General features: G+C 41.1%; 1 protein-coding gene across 1 annotated transcript; it reads right to left on the reverse strand.

Annotated features, from left to right (window-relative positions):
- Positions 1–374: 374 nt before the first annotated feature.
- On the reverse strand, positions 375–26,087 carry LOC139758580 (glutamate receptor ionotropic, delta-1-like). Its single transcript, XM_071680099.1, has 6 exons — positions 25,795–26,087; positions 22,112–22,329; positions 17,293–17,473; positions 16,132–16,231; positions 2,177–2,306; positions 375–2,022 (listed from the first exon to the last, which is right to left on the reverse strand). The coding sequence occupies exons 1-6, from the start codon at positions 26,006–26,008 to the stop codon at positions 1,942–1,944; spliced, it is 924 nt and encodes a 307-aa protein (XP_071536200.1). The 5' UTR covers positions 26,009–26,087; the 3' UTR covers positions 375–1,941.

The raw sequence follows: 26,087 nt of genomic DNA on the forward strand, positions 1-26,087 counted from the left end.
TACTGGGCACGCTGCAATTTATGTAAGGAAAACTAAAATTGACACCAGAGATCGAAATAGAAATTGGCTTAGAGTGTTCAAATTGAAATTGGCTTAAAATGTTCAAATTACAGAGGTATAAGTATGTTGAGTATTCCTGGGAAATTACATTGGTGGGTATTGATTGAGAGGGTGAAAGCATGTACAGAACAACAGATTGGGGAAGAGCAGTGTTGTTTCAGAAGTGGTAGAGGATGTGTGGATCAGGTGTTTGTTTTGAGAATGAATATGACAAATACTTAGAAAAGCAAATGGATTTGTTCTTAGCATTTATAGATCTGGAGAAGACATATGATAGAGTTGATAGAGATTCTCTGCGTAAGGTATTAAGAGTATATGGTTGGAAGGCAAGTTGCTAAAAGCAATGAAAAGTTTTTATCAAGGATGTAAGGCATGTGTACGAGTAGGAAGAGAGGAAAGTGATTGGCTCTGAGTGAATTTCGGTTTGTGAAAGGGGTGTGTTATGTCTCCATTGTTGTTTAAGTTGTTTATGGATGGGGTTGTTAGGGAGGTAAATACAAGAGTTTTGGAAAGAGGCGCAGGTATGGAGTCTATTGTGGATGAGAGAGCTTGGGAAGTAAGTCAGTTGTTCTTCGCTGATGACACAGCACTGGTGGCTGATTCGTGTGAGACACTGCAGAAGCTGGTGACTGAGTTTGGTAAAGTGGGTGAAAAAAGAAAGTTAAGAGTAAATGTGAATAAGAGCAAGGTTATTAAGTAGAGTAGGGCTGAGGGACAAATCAAATGGGAGGTAAGTTTGAATGGAGAAAAACTGGAGGATGTGAAGCGTTTTAGATATCTAGGAGTGGATTTGGCAGCGGATGGAACCGTGGAAGCGGAAGTGAATCATATGGTGGGGGAGGGGGCGAAAGTTCTGGGAACGTTAAAAACTGTATGGAAGTCGAGAACGTTTTCTTGGAAAGCAAAACTGGGTATGTTTGAATAAATAGTAGTTCCAGCAATGTTTTATGGTTGCGAGGAGTCTGCTATAGTTAGAGTTGTGCGGAGGAGGGTGGGTGTGTTGGAGATGAGATATTTGAGGACAATGTGTGGTGTGAGGTGGTTTGATCGAGTAAATAATGAGAGGGTAAGAGAGATGTGTGGTAATAAAAAGAGTGTGGTTGAGAGAGCAGAAGAGGGTGTTTTGAAATCGTGTGGTCACATGGAGAGAAAGAGTGAGGAAAGATTGACAAAGAGGATATGTGTCAGAGGTGGAGGTAACGAGGAGGAGTGGGATACCAAATTGGAGGTGGAAGGATGGATTGAAGAAGATTTTGAGCGATCGGGTCCTGAATATGCAGGAGAGTGAAAGACATGCAAGGAATAGAGTGAATTGGAACGATATGGTATACCGGGGTCGATGTGCTGACAATGGATTGAAGCAAGGCATGTGAAACGTCTGGGGTAAACAATGAAAAGTTTTGTGGGGCCTGGATGCGGAAAGGGATCTGTGGTTTCGGTGCATTATACATGACAGGTAGAGTCTCAGTGTGAACGAATGTGGCCTTTGTTTTCTTTTCCTTGCCCTGTCTCGCGTGCGCACGGGGGAAAGGGGGTTGTCATTTCATGTGTGGCAGGGTGGCGACGGGAATGAATAAAGGCAGCAAGTATGAATTATGTACATGTGTATATATTGTGTATATATGTATATGTCTGTGTATGTATATATATGTATGCGTTGAAATGTATAGGTGTTTATATGTGCGTGTGTGGACGTGAATGTATGTGCATGTGTATGTTGGTGGGGTGGGCCATTCTTTCGTCTGTTTCCTTGCTCTACCTCGCTAATGCGTGAGACAGTGATAAAGTATAGGAAAAATAGATAGATAAAAATGAACGATAAATATATATGCATATATATCGTTCTACATTGCTGATGGCGGTGAAGCTCCAGACACTTGGTTAATAATGAACGGTGAACATTTCGGTGCCCAGTATGATGATGCTAAAAGCATACCCGCCAGTGAGGACGATAAATATACCCTGAAATAGAAAGACGAATAGTTATATCGTCTTCAAGGAAAGCAAAAGTATCGAAATCTTTATCCTTAGTCAAATGTTACTTTTATGCATATCTGTTCTCAACCTACTTTATGTAATACACGTTTGATGCGATGATATATTATGTATACATTACCCATAAGTTGGTCATGGCGAATGGTTTGGTAACCGTGACTTTTGATGGAGTCTGAAGACATAATGCGGCATTGGCATTACTTTTCTTTTTCAACAGGTCTATCAAGCCATACTCTGCTAAAAACATGATCCTGTAGGAAATGAATAAAAACATACATTCAGCGTTTATTACTCTAGTGGCATGAAAGCTTTTGAAAAATTCATCCAAAGTATGCAGTCTGTTGTGGATGAGAGAGCTTGGGAAGTGAGTCAGTTGTTGTTCGCTGATGATACAGCGCTGTTGGCTGATCATGTGAGAAACTGCAGAAGCTGGTGACTGAGTTTGGGAAAGTGTGTGAAAGAAGAAAGTTAAGAGGAAATGTGAATAAAAGCAAGGTTATTAGGTACAGTAGGGTTGAGGGTCAAGTCAATTGGGAGGTAGATTGAATGGAGAAAAAGTGGAGGAAGTGATGTGTTTTAGATATCTAGGAGTGGATTTGGAAGCGGATGGGACCATAGAAGCGGTAGTGAGTCACAGGGTAGGGAGGGGGCGAAAGTTCTGGGAGCGTTGAAAAATGTGTGGAAGGCGAGAATATTGTCTCGGAAAGCAAAAATGGGTATGTTTGAAGGTACAGTTGTTCAAACAATGATATATGGTTGCGAGGCGTGGGCTATAGATAGAGTTTTGCGGAGGAGGGTGGATGTGCTGGAAATAAGATGTTTGAGGACGATATATGGTGTGAGGTGGTTTGATCGAATATGTAATGAAAGGGTGAGAGAGATGTGTGGTAATAGAAACAGTGTGGTTGAGAGAGCAGAGGAGCGTGTTTTGAAATGGTTTGGTCTCATGGAGAGAATGAGTGAGGAAAGATTGACAAAGAGGATATATGTCAGAGGTGGAGGGAACGAGGAAAAATGGAAGACCAAATTGAAGGTCGAAAGGTGGAATGAAAAAGATTTTCAGCGATCGGAGCCTGAAAATGGAGGAGGGTGAAAGGCGTGCAAGGAATAGAGTGAATTGGAATGATGTGGTATACCGGGATCGACGTGCTGTTAATGGATTGAACCAGGGCATGTGAAGCGTCTATGGTAAACCATGGAAAGTTTTGTGGGGCCTGGATGTGGAAAGGGAGCTTTGGTTTCGGTGCATTATGTAAGACAGCTAGAGACTGAGTGTCAACGAATGTGTCCTTTCTTTTCTTTTACTAGAGCTATCTCGCGCGCATGCGGGGGGAGAGGGTTGTCATTTCATGTGTGGCGGGGTGGCGACGAGAATGAATAAAGGCAGCATGTATGAATTATGTACATGTATATATATATATATATATATATATATATATATATATATATATATATATATATATATATATATATATATATATATATATATATATATATATATATATATATACATGTGGGATGAAGAAGTAAGAGTATTAGTGAAAGAGAAGAGAGAGGCATTTGGACGATTTTTGCAGGGAAAAAATGCAATTGAGTGGGAGAAGTATAAAAGAAAGAGACAGGAGGTCAAGAGAAAGGTGCAAGAGGTGAAAAAAAGGGCAAATGAGAGTTGGGGTGAGAGACTATCAGTAAATTTTAGGGAGAATAAAAAGATGTTCTGGAAGGAGGTAAATAGGGTGCGTAAGACAAGGGAGCAAATGGGAACTTCAGTGAAGGGCGTAAATGGGGAGGTGATAACAAGTAGCGGTGATGTGAGAAGGAGATGGAATGAGTATTTTGAAGGTTTGTTGAATGTGTCTGATGACAGAGTGGCAGATATAGGGTGTTTTGGTCGAGGTGGTGTGCAAAGTGAGAGGGTTAGGGAAAATGATTTGGTAAACAGAGAAGAGGTAGTAAAAGCTTTGCGGAAGATGAAAGCCGGCAAGGCAGCAGGTTTGGATGGCATTGCAGTGGAATTTATTAAGAAAGGGGGTGACTGTATTGTTGACTGGTTGGTAAGGTTATTTAATGTATGTATGACTCATGGTGAGGTGCCTGAGGATTGGCGGAATGCGTGCATAGTGCCATTGTACAAAGGCAAAGGGGATAAGAGTGAGTGCTCAAATTACAGAGGTATAAGTTTGTTGAGTATTCCTGGTAAATTATATGGGAGGGTATTGATTGAGAGGGTGAAGGCATGTACAGAGCATCAGATTGGGGAAGAGCAGTGCGGTTTCAGAAGTGGTAGAGGATGTGTGGATCAGGTGTTTGCTTTGAAGAATGTATGTGAGAAATACTTAGAAAAGCAAATGGATTTGTATGTAGCATTTATGGATCTGGTGAAGGCATATGATAGAGTTGATAGAGATGCTCTGTGGAAGGTATTAAGAATATATGGTGTGGGAGGCAAGTTGTTAGAAGCAGTGAAAAGTTTTTATCGAGGATGTAAGGCATGTGTACGTGTAGGAAGAGAGGAAAGTGATTGGTTCTCAGTGAATGTAGGTTTGCGGCAGGGGTGTGTGATGTCTCCATGGTTGTTTAATTTGTTTATGGATGGGGTTGTAAGGGAGGTAAATGCAAGAGTCCTGGAAAGAGGGGCAAGTATGAAGTCTGTTGGGGATGAGAGAGCTTGGGAAGTGAGTCAGTTGTTGTTCGCTGATGATACAGCGCTGGTGGCTGATTCATGTGAGAAACTGCAGAAGCTGGTGACTGAGTTTGGTAAAGTGTGTGGAAGAAGAAAGTTGAGAGTAAATGTGAATAAGAGCAAGGTTATTAGGTACAGTAGGGGTGAGGGTCAAGTCAATTGGGAGGTGAGTTTGAATGGAGAAAAACTGGAGGAAGTGAAGTGTTTTAGATATCTGGGAGTGGATCTGTCAGCGGATGGAACCATGGAAGCGGAAGTGGATCATAGGATGGGGGAGGGGGCGAAAATTTTGGGAGCCTTGAAAAATGTGTGGAAGTCGAGAACATTATCTCGGAAAGCAAAAATGGGTATGTTTGAGGGAATAGTGGTTCCAACAATGTTGTATGGTTGCGAGGCGTGGGCTATGGATAGAGATGTGCGCAGGAGGATGGATGTGCTGGAAATGAGATGTTTGAGGACAATGTGTGGTGTGAGGTGGTTTGATCGAGTAAGTAACGTAAGGGTAAGAGAGATGTGTGGAAATAAAAAGAGCGTGGTTGAGAGAGCAGAAGAAGGTGTTTTGAAATGGTTTGGGCACATGGAGAGAATGAGTGAGGAGAGATTGACCAAGAGGATATATGTGTCGGAGGTGGAGGGAACGAGGAGAAGAGGGAGACCAAATTGGAGGTGGAAAGATGGAGTGAAAAAGATTTTGTGTGATCGGGGCCTGAACATGCAGGAGGGTGAAAGGAGGGCAAGAAATAGAGTGAATTGGAGTCATGTGGTATACAGGGGTTGACGTGCTGTCAGTGGATTGAAGCAAGGCATGTGAAGCGTCTGGGGTAAACCATGGAAAGCTGTGTAGGTATGTATATTTGCGTGTGTGGACGTGTGTATGTACATGTGTATGGGGGGGGGGGGGTTGGGCCATTTCTTTCGTCTGTTTCCTTGCGCTACCTCGCAAACGCGGGAGACAGCGACAAAGTATAAAAAAAAAAAAAAAAAAAAAAAAAATATATATATATATATATATATATCCCTGGGGATAGGGGATTAAGAATACTTCCCACGTATTCCCTGCGTGTCGTAGAAGGCGACTAAAAGGGGAGGGAGCGGGGGGCTGGAAATCCTCCCCTCTCATTTTTTTTTTTAAATTTTCCAAAAGAAGGAACAGAGGGGGCCAGGTGAGGATATTCAAAAAAAGGCCCAGTCCTCTGTTCCTAACGCTACCTCGCTAACGCGGGAAATGGCGAATAGTTTAAAAGAAAAAAAAAAAAATATATATATATATATATATATATATATATATATATATATATATATATATATATATATATATATTTTCATACTATTCGCCATTTCCCGCGATAGCGAGGTAGCGTTAAGAACAGAGGACTGGGCCTTTGAGGGAATATCCTCACCTGGCCCTCTTCTCTGTTCCTTCTTTTGGAAAATTAAAAAAAAATAAAAATATATATATATATATATATATATATATATATATATATATATATATATATATATATATATATATATATATATATATATATATATATATATATATATATATATATACCCCACCACCACCAAAGACGGATCGCCAGGAATAGACAAAAAGGCCACATTCCTTCACACTCAGTCTCTATTTGTCATGTGTAATGCACCGAAACCACAGCTACCTTTCCACCCCCAGGCCCCAAAGACTTTTCCATAATTTGCCCCAGACTCTTCAAATGGCCTGGTTTAGTCTACTAATAGTATTGAAGAATTTGTGGGAGAGAACATTGTGTCGAAGAGCGAAACTTTCCATGGTTAACCCCAGACGATTCACATGCCCTGGTTCAATCCATTGACAGCACGTCTACCCCGGTATACCACATCGTTCCAATTCATTCTATTCCTTGCATCCTTTTTACCCTCCTTTATGTTCAGGCCCCGATTGCTCAAAATCTTTTGCACTCCATCCTTCCACCTCCAATTTGGACTCCCACTTCTCGTTCCATCCATCTCTGACACATATATCCTATTTGTCAATCTTTCCTCACTTATTCTCTCCATGTGACCAAACAATTTTGATACACGCTCTTCTGCTCTCTTAACCACACTCTTATTATTACCACATCTTTCACTTACCATTTCATTACTTAATCAAAGCACTTCACACCACATATTATTCTCAAAAACTTCATTTGCAACACATCCACCATCCTCCCCTCAAACCTATCTATAGCCCACGCATCGCAACCATATAACATTGTTGGAATCGCTATTCCCTCAAACACAGCCATTTTTGCTCTCCAAGAGGACGTTTTCGCCTTCACACTTTCTTCAACGCTCCCAAACCTTCGCCTCCTCCCCCACCCTCTGACTCACATCCGCTTCCATCGATCCATCCGCTACCAAATCCACTCCCAGATATCTAAAACACTTCTCTTCGTCCAGTTTTTCTCCATTCAAACTTACTCCCCAATTGACTTCTCCATCAACTCTATTGAACCAAATAGCCTGTACTTATTCAGATTTTCTTTCAAGTTTCTTCTTTCACACACTTGCCAAAACTTAGTCATCAGCTTCTGCAGTTTCTCACCTGAATCATCCACCAACGATATATCATCAGCGAACAGTAGCTGACTCACTTCCCAAGCCCTCTCATCCACAATAGACTGCATACTTGCCCCTCTCTCCTTAAACCCTTGCATTCACCTCCCTAATAACCCCATCATTAACAAATTAAACAACTATGGAGACATCATTCATCCCTGCCGCAAACCGACTCACTGGAAACTAATCACTTTCTTCGCTTTCTACTTGTGCACTTGCCTTACATCCTTGATAAAAAAATTTCACTGCTTTTAGCAACATACCTCCAACACCATATAATCTTAATACCTTCCATAGAGCATCTTTATCAGCTCTATCATGTGCATTCTCCAGATTCATAAATGCTATATACAAATCCTTCTGTTTTCCAAGTATTTCTCACATACTTTCTTCAAATCATTCCTCTGATCCATACATCCCCTACCACTTTTGAAACCTCACTGCTCTTCCCCAGTCTGATGCTCTGTACATGTTTTTACCCTCGCAATCAATACCCTCCCATATAATCTCCTAGGAATACTCAACAAACTTATAACTCTGTAATTTCAACACATACCTTTATCCCATTTCCCTTTGTACAATGGCATTATGCAGGCACTCGCCAATCCTCAGGCACTTTACCATGAACCATACATACATTCAGTATCCTCACGAAACAGTCAAGAAGACAGTCACATCCTCTTTTAATAGATTCCACGGTAATACCGTCCTAACCCGCTGCCTTGCCGGCTTTCATCTTCTGCAAAGCTTTCACTCTCTCCTCTCTGTTTACCAAACTATTCTCCCTGACCCTCTAACTTCGCACACCACCTCGACGAAAACACCCTATATCTGCCACTCTACCATCAAACACGTTCAACCAACCTTCCAAATACTCGCTCCTACTCACTCTTACTTCACCACGACTTGTTATTACCTCCCCATTAACCCCTTTCACCGATGTTCCCATTTGTTCTCTTGTCTTGCGCACTTTATTTACCTCCTTCCTAAATATCTTTTTAATCTCCACAGCATTTACGATACTCTCTCACGTCAACTCTCATTTGTCCTCTTTTTCACCTCCTGCCTCTTTCTTTTATATATCACCTAGTCATTTACACTATTTTCTTGCAAAAAACGTCCAAATGACTTTCTCTTCTCTTTCATTAACAATCTTACTTCTTCATTCCACCACTCACTACCCATTCTAATCTGCCCACCTTCCACCTTTCTCACACCAGAGGCATCTTATTTGCAAGCCATCACCGCTTCCCCAAATACATCCTATTCCTCCCCCACACCCCTTACGTCATTTGCTCTTACATTTTTCTATTCTGCACTCAACCTCTACTGGGACTTACTCACACTAATCTCCTTTCCAAGCTCAATTACTCTCACCACTGACTTCACCAAAACATTGTCCCTTCTTTTCTGAAAACCTCTATAAATCTTCACCTTCACCTCCACGAAATAATGATCAGACATCACTCCAGTTGCCCCTCTCAGGACATCAACATCCAAAAGTCTCTTACACGCACCTATTAATTAACACGTAATCTAATAGCTATCTCTGGCCATCTCTCGTACTTACATACGTATTCTCGTATATATATCTCTCTTTCTTAACCATGTATTTCCAATCACCAGCCCTTTTTCAGCACACAAATCTACACGAACCTCATCATTTCCATTTGCAACACTGAACACCCCGTTTACACCAATTGTACCCTCAACTGCCACATTACTCACCTTTGTATTCAAATCACCCATCACTATAACCCGGCCTTGTGCATCAATGCTGCGTACGCATTCACTCAGCTGCTCCCAAAACACTTGCCTCTCATGATGTTTCTTCTCAAGACTAGGTGCATAGGCACCAATAATCACCTATCTCACTCCTTCCACTTTCAGTTTTACCCATATCAATGTCGAGTTTACTTTCTTACACTCTATCATATACTCCCACCACTCCTATTTCAGGAGTAGTGCTACTCCTTCCCTTGCTCTTGTCCTCTCACCAACCCCTGACTTTACTCCCAAGACATTCCCAAACCATTCTTCCCCTTTATCCTTGAGCTTTGTTTCACTCAGAGCCAAAATTTCCAGGCTCCTTTCCTCAAACTTACCACCTATCCCTCCTTTTTCTCATCTTGGTTACATCCACACACATTTAAATACCCCAATCTGAGCCTTCGAGAAGGATGAGCACACCTCGCAAGACTCATTCTTCTGTCTCCCATTTTAGAAAGTTAAAGCAAAAGGAGGGGAGCATTTCTAGCCCACGTCCCGTCCCATTTTGTCCCATTTTGCGACACGAGGGAAATACACACACACACACACACACACACACACACACGAAACACATGGGAATGTCTAGGGGTTAGTGAGTCAGGGGTTAGTGATAGGACAAGAGCAATGGAAGAAGTAGCAATAATCCTGAAACAGGAGTGGTGGGAATATGTGATAGAGTGTAAAAAGTAAACTCTAGATTCATAAAGGTAAAACTGAAAGTAGATGGAGAGAGATGGGTGATTATTGGTGCATATGCACCTGGGCATAAGAAGAAAGATTATGAGAGGCAAGTGTTTTGGGAGCAGCTGAGTACGTGTGTTAGTAGTTTTGATGCACGAGACCGGGTTATGGTTAAGGATGATTTGAATGCAAAGGTGAGTAAAGTGGCAGTTGAAGGAATAATTGGTGTACATGGGGTGTTCAGTGTTGTAAATGGAAATGGTGAGGAGCTTGAAGATTTATGTTCTAAAAAAGGACTGGTGATTGGGAATACCTGGTTTAAAAAGAGAGATATACATAAGTATACGTATGTGAGTAGGAGACATGGCCAGAGAGCGTTATTGGATTACTTGTTATTTGATAGGCGAGCGAAAGAGAGACTTTTGGATGTTACTATGCTCAAAGGTGTAACTGGAGGGATGTCTGATCATTCTCTTATGGAGGCGAAGGTGAGGATTGTAGAGGCTTTCAGAAAAGAAGACAATGTCGGGGTGAAGAGAGTTCTGAGAGTAAGTGAGCTTGGGAAGGAGACTTTTGTAAGGAAGTACCGGGAGAGACTGAGTAAAGAATGAAAAAGGTTAGAACAAAAGACGTAAGGGGAGTGGGGGAGGAGTGGGGTGTATTTAGGGAAGTAGGAGGTAAATAAAGTGCGTAAGGCAAGGAAACAAATGGGAACATCAGTGAATGGGGCTAGTGGAGAGATGATAACAGGTAGTGGTAATGTGAGAAGGAGATGGAGTGAGTATTTTTAAGATTTGTTGAATGTTTTTGATGACACATTGGCAGATATAGAGTGTGCTGGTCGAGGTGGTGTGCAAAGTGAGAGGGTTACGGAGAATGATTTGGTAAACAGACAGGAGTTAGTAAAAGCTACATATATATATATATATATATATATATATATATATATATATATATATATATATATATATATATATATATATATATATATATATATATATATATATATATATATATATATATATATATATATATATATATATATATATATATATATACATATATATATATATATATATATTTTTTTTTTTTTTTTTTTTTTATACTTTGTCGCTGTCTCCCGCGTTTGCGAGGTAGCGCAAGGAAACAGACGAAAGAAATGGCCCAACCCCCCCCCATACACATGTACATACACACGTCCACACACGCAAATATACATACCTACACAGCTTTCCATGGTTTACCCCGGACGCTTCACATGCCTTGATTCAATCCACTGACAGCACGTCAACCCCTGTATACCACATCGCTCCAATTCACTCTATTCCTTGCCCTCCTTTCACCCTCCTGCATGTTCAGGCCCCGATCACACAAAATCCTTTTCACTCCATCTTTCCACCTCCAATTTGGTCTCCCTCTTCTCCTCGTTCCCTCCACCTCCGACACATATATCCTCTTGGTCAATCTTTCCTCACTCATTCTCTCCATGTGCCCAAACCATTTCAAAACACCCTCTTCTGCTCTCTCAACCAAGCTCTTTTTATTTCCACACATCTCTCTTACCCTTACGTTACTTACTCGATCAAACCACCTCACACCACACATTGTCCTCAAACATCTCATTTCCAGCACATCCATCCTCCTGCGCACAACTCTATCCATAGCCCACGCCTCGCAACCATACAACATTGTTAGAACCACTATTCCTTCAAACATACCCATTTTTGCTTTCCGGGATAATGTTCTCGACTTCCACACATTTTTCAAGGCTCCCAAAATTTTCGCCCCCTCCCCCACCCTATGATCCACTTCCGCTTCCATGGTTCCATCCGCTGACAGATCCACTCCCAGATATCTAAAACACTTCATTTCCTCCAGTTTTTCTCCATTCAAACTCACCTCCCAATTGACTTGACCCTCAACCCTACTGTACCTAATAACCTTGCTCTTATTCACATTTACTCTTAACTTTCTTCTTCCACACACTTTACCAAACTCCGTCACCAGCTTCTGCAGTTTCTCACATGAATCTGCCACCAGCGCTGTATCATCAGCGAACAACAACTGACTCACTTCCCAAGCTCTCTCATCCCCAACAGACTTCATACTTACCCCTCTTTCCAAGACTCTTGCATTTACCTCCCTAACAACCCCATCCATAAACAAATTAAACAACCATGGAGACATCACACACCCCTGCCGCAAACCTACATTCACTGAGAACCAATCACTTTCCTCTCTTCCTACACGTACACATGCCTTACATCCTCGATAAAAACTTTTCACTGCTTCTAACAACTTGCCTCCCACACCATATATTCTTAATACCTTCCACAGAGCATCTCTATCAACTCTATCATATGCCTTCTCCAGATCCATAAATGCTACATACAAATCCATTTGCTTTTCTAAGTATTTCTCACATACATTCTTCAAAGCAAACACCTGATCCACACATCCTATACCACTTCTGAAACCACACTGCTCTTCCCCAATCTGATGCTCTGTACATGCCTTCACCCTCTCAATCAATACCCTCCCATATAATTTACCAGGAATACTCAACAAACTTATACCTCTGTAATTTGAGCACTCACTCTTATCCCCTTTGCCTTTGTACAATGGCACTATGCACGCATTCCGCCAATCCTCAGGCACCTCACCATGAGTCATACATACATTAAATAACCTTACCAACCAGTCAACAATACAGTCACCCCCTTTTTTAATAAATTCCACTGCAATACCATCCAAACCTGCTGCCTTGCCGGCTTTCATCTTCCGCAAAGCTTTTACCACCTCTTCTCTGTTTACCAAATCATTTTCCCTAACCCTCTCACTTTGCACACCACCTCGACCCAAACACCCTATATCTGCCACTCTGTCATCAGACACATTCAACAAACCTTCAAAATACTCATTCCATCTCCTTCTCACATCACCACTACTTGTTATCACCTCCCCATTTACGCCCTTCACTGAAGTTCCCATTTGCTCCCTTGTCTTACGCACCCTATTTACCTCCTTCCAGAACATCTTTTTATTCTCCCTAAAATTTAATGATACTCTCTCACCCCAACTCTCATTTGCCCTTTTATTCACCTCTTGCACCTTTCTCTTGACCTCCTGTCTCTTTCTTTTATACTTCTCCCACTCAATTGCATTTTTTCCCTGCAAAAATCGTCCAAATGCCTCTCTCTTCTCTTTCACTAATACTCTTACTTCTTCATCCCACCACTCACTACCCTTTCTAAACAGCCCACCTCCCACTCTTCTCATGCCACAAGCATCTTTTGCGCAATCCATCACTGATTCCCTAAATACATCCCATTCCTCCCCCACTCCCCTTACTTCCATTGTTCTCACCTTTTTCCATTCTGTACACAGTCTCTCCTGATACTTCCTCACACAGGTCTCCTTTCCAAGCTCACTTACTCTCACCACCTTCTTCACCCCAACATTCACTCTTCTTTTCTGAAAACCCATACTAATCTTCACCTTAGCCTCCACAAGATAATGATCAGACATCCCTCCAGTTGCACCTCTCAGCACATTGACATCCAAAAGTCTCTCTTTCGCACGCCTGTCAATTAACACGTAATCCAATAACGCTCTCTGGCCATCTCTCCTACTTACATAAGTATACTTATGTATATCTCGCTTTTTAAACCAGGTATTCCCAATCATCAGTCCTTTTTCAGCACATAAATCTACAAGCTCTTCACCATTTCCATTTACAACACTGAACACCCCATGCATACCAATTATTCCCTCAACTGCCACATATATATATATATATATATTTATATATATATATATATATATATATATATATATATATATATATATATATATATTTTTTTTTTTTTTTTGCTTTGTCGCTGTCTCCCGCGTTTGCGAGGTAGCGCAAGGAAACAGACGAAAGAAATGGCCCAACCCACCCCCATACACATGTATATACATACATCCACACACGCAAATATACATACCTACACAGCTTTCCATGGTTTACCCCAGACGCTTCGCATGCCCTGATTCAATCCATTGACAGCACGTGAACCCCGGTATACCACATCGATCCAATTCACTCTATTCCTTGCCCTCCTTTCACCCTCCTGCATGTTCAGGCCCCGATCACACAAAATCTTTTTCACTCTATCTTTCCACCTCCAATTTGGTCTCCCACTTCTCCTCGTTCCCTCCACCTCCGACACATATATCCTCTTGGTCAATCTTTCCTCACTCATTCTCTCCATGTGCCCAAACCATTTCAAAACACCCTCTTCTGCTCTCTCAACCACGTTCTTTTTATTTCCACACATCTCTCTTACCCTTACGTTACTTACTCGATCAAACCACCTCACACCACACATTGTCCTCAGACATCTCATTTCCAGCACATCCATCCTCCTGCGCACAACTCTATCCATAGCCCACGCCTCGCAACCATACAACATTGTTGGAACCACTATTCCTTCAAACATACCCATTTTAGCTTTCCGAGGTAATGTTCTCGACTTCCACACATTCTTCAAGGCTCCCAGAATTTGCGCCCCCTCCCCCACCCTATGATCCACTTCCGCTTCCATGGTTCCATCCGCTGCCAGATCCACTCCCAGATATCTAAAACACTTTACTTCCTCCAGTTTTTCTCCATTCAAACTTACCTCCCAATTGACTTGACCCTCAACCCTACTGTACCTAATAACCTTGCTCTTATTCACATTTATTCTTAACTTTCTTCTTTCACACACTTTACCAAACTCAGTCACACGGCGTGTTTTGTGGCCGTGTGTATGTTTGTGTGTTTTTTTTTATATTTTTGGGGGTGGTGGGTTCGTATCTGAGTAGAGAATACTTAAGAGTGAGGCAGGCGTAAGAGTTTTATTTCTACTTTGAGGTTTGTTGATATGTATACAATGGTTCGGGTGGGAAGGGTCTAGACTTATTTGCGTAGATCTGAGTATTGAGCATGTTCACGTATAACTGTACTAGGAGGATTTTTGACTGATTGTGAAGATGTTAAGCGATTCTTTTTGCTAAAGACAATGATTATTCTGAACGCACAGTTTTGTGTAACTCGCATTTTTGGTATATTTGCTTTTGAGAAGATTGAAGACCAGGTAGGTGAATCTTGGTGCAAAGTGTAGTAGTTGATCTGTTACCACAGATTCATACGGGATTCATTTTCTTGTTCAATCTATAATCAGTTAGTGTTCTGATGGCATTTACTTTGTGTGTTGCTTGTGTTTTGACATCATTGGTGTTAGGAGTGTATGTCATGTGTGTGTTGCATATGTTTGGATTCGTGTTTGTCTGGGGTTAATATGAGGATTGATGACTTTTTGAAAGATTCATAAATCCTGCTCTGGGTAAGCCATTGTTCCAGTTGTTTAATGTATTAGTGCCGGTTTTCTTTTGCCTTCAAGGGACAGTAATGTTGAGACATATATAAGGTCATCTAAGCAGAAATGAAATAAAAAATGGAGAAAGACCTGCTTCTTGGCTAGCTCCAGTGTAGAATCTAAGTGTTTCAGAAGTAGCGGACGACTATGAAAGTGGCCAACCACTTTATTTCATTGTTGTGGGGGCTGTGTTAAGAATTTGTTGTGAGGATGTGTCAGGAACAGTGTTGTGAATTATTCTGAGACTTTGGATGCTGAGGGTAAAAGTGATTGAATGCCATAAAGGGAGAGTTGGGTGCTTTGGAAGGTTTCAGGGTTAGACGTTAGGGAGTATGTTGTGTAGCCAATAGTTGAAGTATTTGTAAGTGCTCCGATTGAAAATGGGCATACATAACGAAAAATTTTTCTAGAAAACAAGTTAATAACAGACCTCTGTTGTATCCTATTAAAAGGAATATAAAACCAAACCTCAAATGGAGAGAAAAAATTACCATTCTACGTAAAAAGAAATACACAAAATGAGCGATCCATTATCCGACACTTACTGCATTAGATAATGATATTCAAAACGCTGAAAGATTCAGTCTGGTTATAGTTTTTTGTTTAGGAAATCATGGTTACCAAGGATAGATGATGAGAACGTTTTTCTTCGTCGCTGGCTGCAAGTTATAAACAGAATTACTCCTGCAAGTCACAAACAGAAGTTCCCATGATCGCGTTACTATTTTTACCTTTCTCTGTCTCTGATTCTTTGTCTCTCTCACGCTTGCGTGCATAAACACTTTTTAGATAATGTTACAATTAACTCAGATGATATCTATAAGAGAGGAAGGAATGAAAAAGCTTGGAGATAGTGCATTCATAAATATTCACTAATACACTTGTTCAATATGAATGATAGAGGTGCAATCGAGTGAAAGTGTTTCTGAAGCATTTAGGAAGTGTTCACAATGTTACCTCTTACTCATAGCAGGGACTAGAGGACTGTACTTCTGGCCAATTAAGCTTTGCGTGATTGGGAAGAATCCTTCTTTGGACATGTAGAAGTCACAAGTTCCTGTTGGAATTTTCTGGTAAGGGTAAAGGCTTAAAAAAAATCATCAGTGAATAAGGATTCATTGGTTTACAGAATACATACCAACTGCCATGATTTAAATACATAAGAAAAAGAAACTTGTGTCATTGGCTACAAGTTTACTATTTTCAAAGTTCTCAAGATATTCTTCTCATTTTCACTTTTACCCAATTCCCAAATTCTTGTGTTTCTTCTTTCATTTCATTTTCTTCCAAGAACAATCCCCGTGTAGAAGTTCTGAAGATGCAGTAATTAATGTATATATTCATATAAACGTCAATCTTTCTTCACTCATTCTCTCCCTATGTTCAAACCATTTCAATATACCCTCATCTGCTCTCTCAATCATACATTTTTTATTTCCGCATATCTCTTTTACTCTTTCATTGCTTACTCGATCAAACCACTTCACACCACATATTGTCAAACATTTCATTTCCAAAACATCCACTCTCCTCCATGCAGCCCTATCTATAGCCAATGCCTCGCAACCATATAATATTGTTGGAACTACTATTCCTTCAAACATACCCATTTTTGCTCTCCGACATAACGTTCTCTGCCTTCCACACATTTTTCATCGCCTCCAGAACCTTCTCCACCTACCCCACCCTGTGACTCACTTCCGTTTCCATGATTCCATTCGCTACTGAGTCCACTCCTATATATCTAAAGCACTTCACTTCCTCCAATTTTTTCTATTTGTAAACATGCATCCCAATTAACTTGTCCCTCAACCCTACTGACCCGAATATTCTTGCTCTTATTTACATTCACTCTTAACTTTCTCCTTTCACATACTTTTCCAGACTCAGTCGCCAACTTCTGCAGTGTCTCACTCGAACCAGCCACCAGAGCTGTATCATCAGCGAACAACTCACTCACTCTCAAGGCACTCTCAACCCTAACGGAATGCATACTCCCCCTTCTTTCATAATTCTTGCATTTACCTCCATAACCACCCCATCCATTCACAAATTGAACAACCATTGGGGCATAACACAACGACCTTCAAGTCATTAGCAGTGCTGCTGATACAAAACCTGTTTTCGAGAAGGCTTGAGTTATCATCATTGTCAAGAAGGTCTCAGTCTCCACCATAACGTAGCTGCCTTGCTTCAATAACGTGTTGACACTCGTTGCCATCTCGGAAAGTTTTTGGAGTACAATGCGACCATCTGCCTCTGCCTCGTTCATCTCTCTAGATACGGTAGACTCTGCTGACTTGCAAAAAGTAGAATGTATATATTAATCAATATTTTTTTCAATTATGCAATGTTAGCGCCCTGGTTATGAGGCTCCCACAGCTCCAAGTCTGTGCTATATTCAGAAGATTAAAGATGAACACTTGGGGTGTGATATGTTCCTCAACAGCACTAGACACTATTTCGTCCATTGACGAAGATGAAATCCTGAAAACACCCTGGAAACAAAAGACTCAAACCTAGATCTACCCTCCCACCTTTCTACAACTACATAACTTTAAGAAACAGGCACAAGAAAGACTGAAATAACTCGTCCATTGAACTATGCCTTTTCCCAACAACACTGACACTATAAAGCAACTCATACAAACCGACGACACCGTAGAAATACGCACAATCCATGAAATAGAATTTCACATTAGCTGCTAAAACATAATGAACATCTACATACCTACCCCTCAACATGCCTCTCCAAACACATGTCTTAGCTGCATAATCTCATCAGTATACCCAGCGCCTTTCTCTGTGTAGATTTCAGTGCCCACCATTCCACTTGGCTCAACACACACACTCATACTCCCCTTATCATAAACCATCTGCAGCCTCTCAGTATCCTCAACCTATTCAAACAGACTTTCCACCTACCACTTCCAGCAGCTGATCCTGCCAAACATCTAATTCTGCTCACCAGCACTACACACAAGGACCAAATGGAACATCCTACGTGAATTATAGGTTGACAGCTTGCCCAGTTTGATTGCAGACCATTAAGCCCACCCAATCGACACCGCCACCAAAAATCTTAGAGAAACTACCGGAAAGTAGACTGGCCAGTTTTCACACAGTACATGGAAGCAAAGTTTTGAAATTTCAATGCATCCATAGGTAATGCAGTCCCTTGCTTCATCGTCATCAACCAAGCCAGCTAAAATTACATATCACGAGGGCACGGAAATATAACCCAAATTTCTTCCCACAAGTGATTCACCTCATAAAGCAAAGCAACCAGCTCACACACAACAACTTACCATCAAAAATCAGAAAAACAACTCCTTACCCCAAGTAACATTATCAGCGACCTAAAAAGCAAACTGAAATCTGGGACTTCTTCCTCAACACAATGAGTCAAAATACCCACAACAGCCTATTCTGGAGAACACTAAAGAGAATCCAGTCTCATCGCACGATTCCAGCCCTCACAGATGAAGCACTCTTAACCCATTCCAGTGAAATCTCTTCTCCGAAAGAACGCACAAACACAGTCCTAAGACGTTACTCAAAAATTTGCCTCAAACCAAAGACACTTCTAAAAGAAAAGTTATGAAATACCAACACAAAATACTTTCAGAAGCATTTGCCCACCCACCCTTAACTCCCACGGATACAAGCAGTGCAATTAAAATCTTAAAGAAATCTCCAGCTACAGACCCTAACGAGACATTGAGCTTTCACAGACAAAAAGCTATGGCCTGTTTACAATCCAGGCACTTACAGATATCTTTAACCACTACCAGGTAAACTAATAACTCCTTGACATCTGAAAATTTGCCAAAATAATACCAGTCTAAATAACTCAAACTCCCATCCTTCTGCTGCCTTATATCACTGCTATCCTCAGTGTCAAAACTTTGTGAAAAAACTGATCCAAAACAGAATAAAGAAAAAAATATCCCTTTCTCATCCACACAGCATGGCTTCAGACCCAAATAACATACCCTAGATGGATTCAGGTAACCGCAGCCCCCCTTGCCGCACAATACAAAGTGCAACAGATATCAGAAGGATGTTTGACATGTTCCCCTGACACATCCTAAACGAAAAATATTTAACACATCCTAAACGAAAACTATTCAAAATCACCCTGCACAACAATAAGAAAAAGTTGTTGGCCAGTTTCATAGCCGGCTATTCATAACCAGAATAACTTACAAGGACTTCACCACTGCAACTTTTCAAAGGCATTCCAACAGAACAGTCCTTCCGAAACCATTTTCAATCTCTTCTCACATGACCTTTCATTGCCTCAGGCAAACCTAACCACGAAGCATCTTTCGTATGCAGACAACCTTACAAACACACTACAACACCGGGACACCAGAGTAGCAACATTAGACATGCAGAAGTACATTATGCCACCTAGAACCAAATTTTTGCATCTCCACAGAAGTCTTCAATTACTCCCTTAACCCCAGACAGACAAAAATCCAGTCCACGCTTCACAGTTTCCTTGAATGGACGGTCTCGCACACTGAGCAAAACACTAACATTCTGGGCATTACATACGACATACACATGACATTCTTTCCCCATACCAGTAACAGCAACGCAGAGGTAACACATAAACTAAATACAATCAGAACATTAACTGACACCAAAGTCGGGCAGAAAAAGAAACCTTTGACATCTTTGAAAACAATTCATCCACTCCATTCTAAACTCTGCTTTACCTGTCTCGTCTTCTATCCTCAAGAAAGCAAATATGACAAAGTTGCAGACCACAGGAAATAGTACACTGAGAACAATAATTGGCTAATTGACAGCCACAAACTACAGACTCACTTCAATATGCTATACACCCAATTCCTTGCAACACTTCCCACCCGAAACAATCTATAACTGAATATCAACCGGCCAGTAGAAGTAGAAGCTTATCCCTACCTCACCCTTAAGTAACCTTTACTTACTGATATCCCCAACGCCCAGCAAACGTAGCATCAACAAAATACATACAGAGTCAAATGACCCACGCAATAAACACACGACCTCCCAGTTCAGTCTTTGATTTCAAACCACCAGATAAACATCTATCAGAAACCACACTTCCAAGGCAAATACTAGGCACACTCTCTTGCTCACGCTCTGGACATTACTCATGGCAACAAGACGAGGAAAAGAGGATATTAAATGAGTGAGAAGAGTAGAATGAAAATGAATGAATTTTGAAAAGAGGCTTGTTCAAAGAAAAAACGGAGAGATTAAGTGTCGAATGGCAGAAGGTGACCGTATACGAAGCTAGGGAAATTGACGAGGAAGAAGGGGTATTTAGGGAAGTAATGTAGACAAGTGCAAGAGAAATGTAAGGGAGAGGCTAGAAATGGGTATGTGAGAGAGGGCACTGGGTGGTGGATTGACGAAGTTAAGTTAAAAATTAAAAGGAAGAGAAGGGTATGTGGGAGCTACGTGCAGTGAAGGAATAAGAGTGATGGAGAAACCAACTGTAGGACAAGAGAGAGGTGCAGGGGTTGAAAAATTGTAGGACACGAGAAATAAAGGGACCGAGTAATAACATTCATCATGGGGAACAAAAAAAATATGCTTTAGCATAATATAGAGTGAGAAAATAAAGAGAACAAATAGGAACATCGGCGAAGGAGGCAAATGAGGTGTTATCAGGCAGAGATGAGGTGAGGAGGAGATAAAGTGACCACTTGTAAGGGCTGTTGACTGTGTTTGGCCACAAGGAGGCAGATGTGGGATATTTACGATGGGGAGACATGCAAAGTGAGAGTCATTGCAAGTGATTTAGTGAAGAGAAAGGAATTTGCGAAAACCTTCCAGAAGTTAAATTGTGACAAGACGACTGTGGTATGGGGTATTGTAATTAGATTTCTTAAGAAAGGCGTTGACTATGTTTTAGATTGCTTAATTATAATCTTCAGTGTATATACATCATGGTGAGGTGCCTGAAAATTGTCAAATCCTTGTTAGTGATATCAATTGAACGCAAGGGGGATAAATGTGAATTCTCGAGTTGCAGAGGTGTAAGCTTGGTAAGTGTACCTGGTCACTTGTGTAGGAAAATGGTGATTTAGAGGGTGGTGGCCTGCACAGAGCATCAAAGACGAGGTAGCCACCATACTATCATAATGATACCAAAATAGCTTTGTGTCGGTATCCCACTGGGCTATGAAACAGCGCCTACTGTTGCTTGAAGCCACGCTTTTACCCTTGCACCCAAGGTCAGGTTAGTTATTATAACGTTTTCAGCAATAGAATGAGATGCTGTCATTAGAGAAACTCATCATTAATCTTTCACCCTCCTTTATTTTGTTCGCATGTACCATAACGCCATCATCGAATGTGGTTTTTGCTGAGCACTAGATCAGTCCTTTGAATAGGACTCGGCAAAGTTGCTCCCTTTCTCATCTTCAACCTTTAACTCTTCTTTATTCTGTTTTGTCTCCAATTGAATCACATACAGCTTCTCTAGTTAGGAGAACATATGATACCTGGATAACACTACCTTAGCAGGCATCATATGTCCATGTCTATTAATTATGTTCTTGTTGGGGTCTCTCCTTGAATCCTTCCCTAATTGCAAGGTCAGCACCTCAACCTAAGAGACTGCCGACATCGTATATGCGGTATCCCCGAGGACCTCAGCTATCCACCCTGAAAATGGTGTGCCTTTAATCAAGGTGACATACAATGTCAGTTTCGTAGGTCTTAAGGAAGATCATTACTCTTTACCAAATACCAAGTCTTATTGAGATTATCCTATTTTTGGAGGGCAACACCATTCATAACCAGTGATAAATCTACAGTATGAGACGAAGTATGATAGACTACAGTTGAGATTATCCTGAAACCGCCTATGTAAGACGTCTATGGCAACATGATTTTAGATGAACAAGAAGAACAAATGAGAATATCATACACGATAATAGAACAAGGGTGTTGAGTTAGTCAGCCATATTACAGAGACAGACGGGTCATCCATCACTTCTTGGAGTTGTTGGTAAGGTTGTGGGATGTGTCTCACGGCCAGAAGAGACATGAGGTTGCCGGCGTAGCTCCGTGTTAACACTAGCGTCATCATCATCCACATCCCCAACACCAGCCGTTCCCACCACCAGTTCCCGGCCACAGCAATGTCTGTTAAAGATTCGGAAAGGTTGCATTTGGAAGGCGTAGTATACTTCTGTCAATGCAGATCCCTTGAAACTCCTCCATATCATAAGTTAAAGCTTAATGATATATCTTGGCGAAAATTAACGTTACCTTGCTTTTTAAATGAAGAGAAAAATGAAAGAGGAGTAAATTTAGTAAAACTTTAGAAACATGAAATTGTACTTTTCTATTCTTTCCTATGTTCTGATATATGAACTTCAACGGGATGCCCGTGAGTCGATTTCCAGCGTCCTCTGGACTAAAGTGTGGGCGGCCTCTCTCACCCTACTGTCCACAACGTGTGAGCTGGGTACCGAGAACTGTGGTACAGAAGCTTAGGACACAAATGTTTTAGCCCGTCGGTAATCCAGTGCTATGTAGCCTGCTGACATTTCTTTGTGCCTCAAGTTAGACTTCCATGTACACATGCTCTGAGATTATAGGAAACAGACGAAGACAGACCCATTGATATATATACACACATATATACATACACACCCATACATGTACATATTCATACATATACATATAAACATCAACATATACACATGTACATACCTATACATACACATACACTGCCATTTACATATGTACAAGTCCATACTCATACTCATTTGCCTTCATCTATTCTCGGCAACAGCCTGCCCCCACAGGAAACAGCATCGGCACCCCCAGCGACAGCGATAGAGTGCCAAGAAAACACAAAAGAAAGGCCACGTTCATTCACACTCCGTAGGTAGCTGTCACGCTTAAAGCACCGAAACCACAACTCCCTATCTACACCGAGGCCCCACACATCTTTCCATGGTTTATCCCAAACATGCCCTGGTTAGTCCATTAACAGGACGTCGAACCCGGTATACCACAACGTTCCGATTCACTCTATACCTTGCGAGCATATCACCTAACTGAATGTTCAAGCTCCGATCGCTCAAAATCTTTTTCACTCCATCCTTCCGCCTACAGTTTGGTCTCCTACATCTCCCTCTTCCTTTCACCTCCATCATATATATTCTCTTTATCAACCTTTCCTCACTCACTCTCTTCATATGTCCAAACAATATCAACATGCTCTCTTCTGCTCTTTCAATAACACAATTTTCATTATCACACATCTCCCTTACCCATTCATTACTTACACGATCAAACCACCTCACACAACAAACATTCCACAAATATTTCATTATCAATACATCGACCCTCCTCCATATAACCCTATCTATAGCCTATGCCTGGCAACCATATAAAATTGATGGAACTATTATTCCTTCAAACACAACTATTTCCGCTCTCCGAGATAACATTCTCTTTTTCCACACATACTTCATCGTTCCCAGAATCACAGCCCCTGTCCCAACCCTGTGACTCAATTCAGCTTAAATGGTCCCATTCCACCAATCCTCAGGCACCTCACTATGAGTCATATATACATTGAATATTCTTACCAACCAGTCAACAATACAGTCAACCACTTTTTTATAATTCCACTGAACTACCATCCAAACCCGCTGCCTTGCCGGCTTTCTTCTTCCGCAAAGCTTTTACTACCTCTTCTCTGTTTACATCATTCTCCCTAACCCTCTCACTTTGCACACCACCTCGACCAAAACACCCTATATCTGCCAATCTATCATCAAACACATTCAACAAACCTTCTCACATCACCACTCCTTGTTATCACCTCCCCATTAGCTGTCTTCACTGATGGTCCCGTTTGTTCCCTTGCCTTACTCGCTTTATTTACCTCCTTCCAAAACATCTTTTTATCCTCCCTAGAATTTAATGACACTCTCTCTCACCCCAACTCTCATTTGCACTTTTTTTCACCTCTCGCACCTTTCTCTTGACCTCCTGCCTCTTTCTTTTATAAATATCCGAGTCATTTGCATTATTTTCCTGAAAAATTCGTCCAAATGTATGAAGTATGAAGTCTGTTGTGGATGAGAGAGCTTGGGAAGTGAGTCAGTTGTTGTTCGCTGATGATACAGCGCTGGTGGCTGATTCATGTGAGAAACTGCAGAAGCTGGTGACTGAGTTTGGTAAAGTGTGTGAAAGAAGAAAGTTAAGAGTAAATGTGAATAAGAGCAAGGTTATTAGGTACAGTAGGGTTGAGGGTCAAGTCAATTGGGAGATAAGTTTGAATGGAGAAAAACTGGAGGAAGTAAAGTGTTTTAGATATCTGGGAGTGGATCTGGCAACGGATGGAACCATGGAAGCGGAAGTGGATCATAGGGTGGGGGAGGGAGCGAAAATTCTGGGAGCCTTGAAGAATGTGTGGAAGTCGAGAACATTATCTCGGAAAGCAAAAATGGTTATGTTTGAAGGAATAGTGGTTCCAACAATGTTGTATGGTTGCGAGGCGTCGGCTATGGATAGAGTTGTGCGCAGGAGGATGGATGTGCTGGAAATGAGATGTTTGAGAACAATGTGTGGTGTGAGGTGGTTTGATCGAGTAAGTAACGTAAGGGTAAGAGAGATGTGTGTAAATAAAAAGAGCGTGGTTGAGAGAGCAGAAGAGGGTGTTTTGAAATGGTTTGGGCACATGGAGAGAATGAGTGAGGAAAGATTGACCAAGAGGATATATGTGTCGGAGGTGGAGGGAACGAGGAGAAGTGGGAGACCAAATTGGAGGTGGAATGATGGAGTGAAAAAGATTTTGTGTGATCGGGGCCTGAACATGCAGGAGGGTGAAAGGAGGGCAAGGAATAGAGTGAATTGGATCGATGTGGTATACCGGGGTTGACGTGCTGTCAGTGGATTGAATCAGGGCATGTGAAGCGTCTGGGGTAAACCATGGAAAGCTGTGTAGGTATGTATATTTGCGTGTCTGGACGTATGTATATACATGTGTATGGGGGTGGGTTGGGCCATTTCTTTCGTCTGTTTCCTTGCGCTACCTCGCAAACGCGGGAGACAGCGACAAAGCAAAAAAAAGAAAAAAAAAAAAAAAAATATATATATATATATATATATATATATATATATATATATATATATATATATATATATATTTTTTTTTTTTTTTTTTTTGAATATATGAACATAGAGACAGAGAGAGTCTATTTAGGAAGATAGAAGAGTGATGATTGACTAGTGACTGAAAAGTTCAGATAAAGAATTATTACTCTTGGTTATTGTGAACCAATTATTCCAAATGGGGCAAGTAAGACAATTTCTTGACGGTAATTATGAACATTGACTGCAGGTTTCTGGTAGACTAAATGTTTATTCTTGATGAATGTATTTGCAGACACTGAAATTATAACTAGAATTTTAGTTCCATTCTACGTTATTCCATAAGACTTGATTTTGATACAGGTGTTGTTATAAATATGTACCATTTATTGAGAAATATGCTATGTCTATTTGATACATAGCATCTGGTCATCTATAAGATATTCGTCTGTTTATGTACCTAGTGTTAATTTGAACTGTATTCCTTTGTATTACCTTGCTGTAATAATACACGAATCATGGTTATAGCGTTGGTGTTCACGGTGTCTGAAGCATGGCTTCTAACTGAGATGAAAGAAGACAGCAGTAACATCGCGGTAAGCACCACCACAAGTGACGTCAGGATGGCTGTCCACACTAATGGCGCGAAGGGCAGCAGGAAACCCCATGGGTCCACCTCTGGTTCTCCAAGGGCAGCAAAGAGCTTCATGTAGTGTGTGATAACTGGGAATGTGAAGTCCACCGACCTCAGCGCGGGGGACGCTGATACTAAAAGGCCCCAGACCAAT

The sequence above is a fragment of the Panulirus ornatus genome, chromosome 30 (genome assembly GCF_036320965.1).
Source record: "Panulirus ornatus isolate Po-2019 chromosome 30, ASM3632096v1, whole genome shotgun sequence".
Lineage (NCBI taxonomy): Eukaryota > Metazoa > Arthropoda > Malacostraca > Decapoda > Palinuridae > Panulirus > Panulirus ornatus.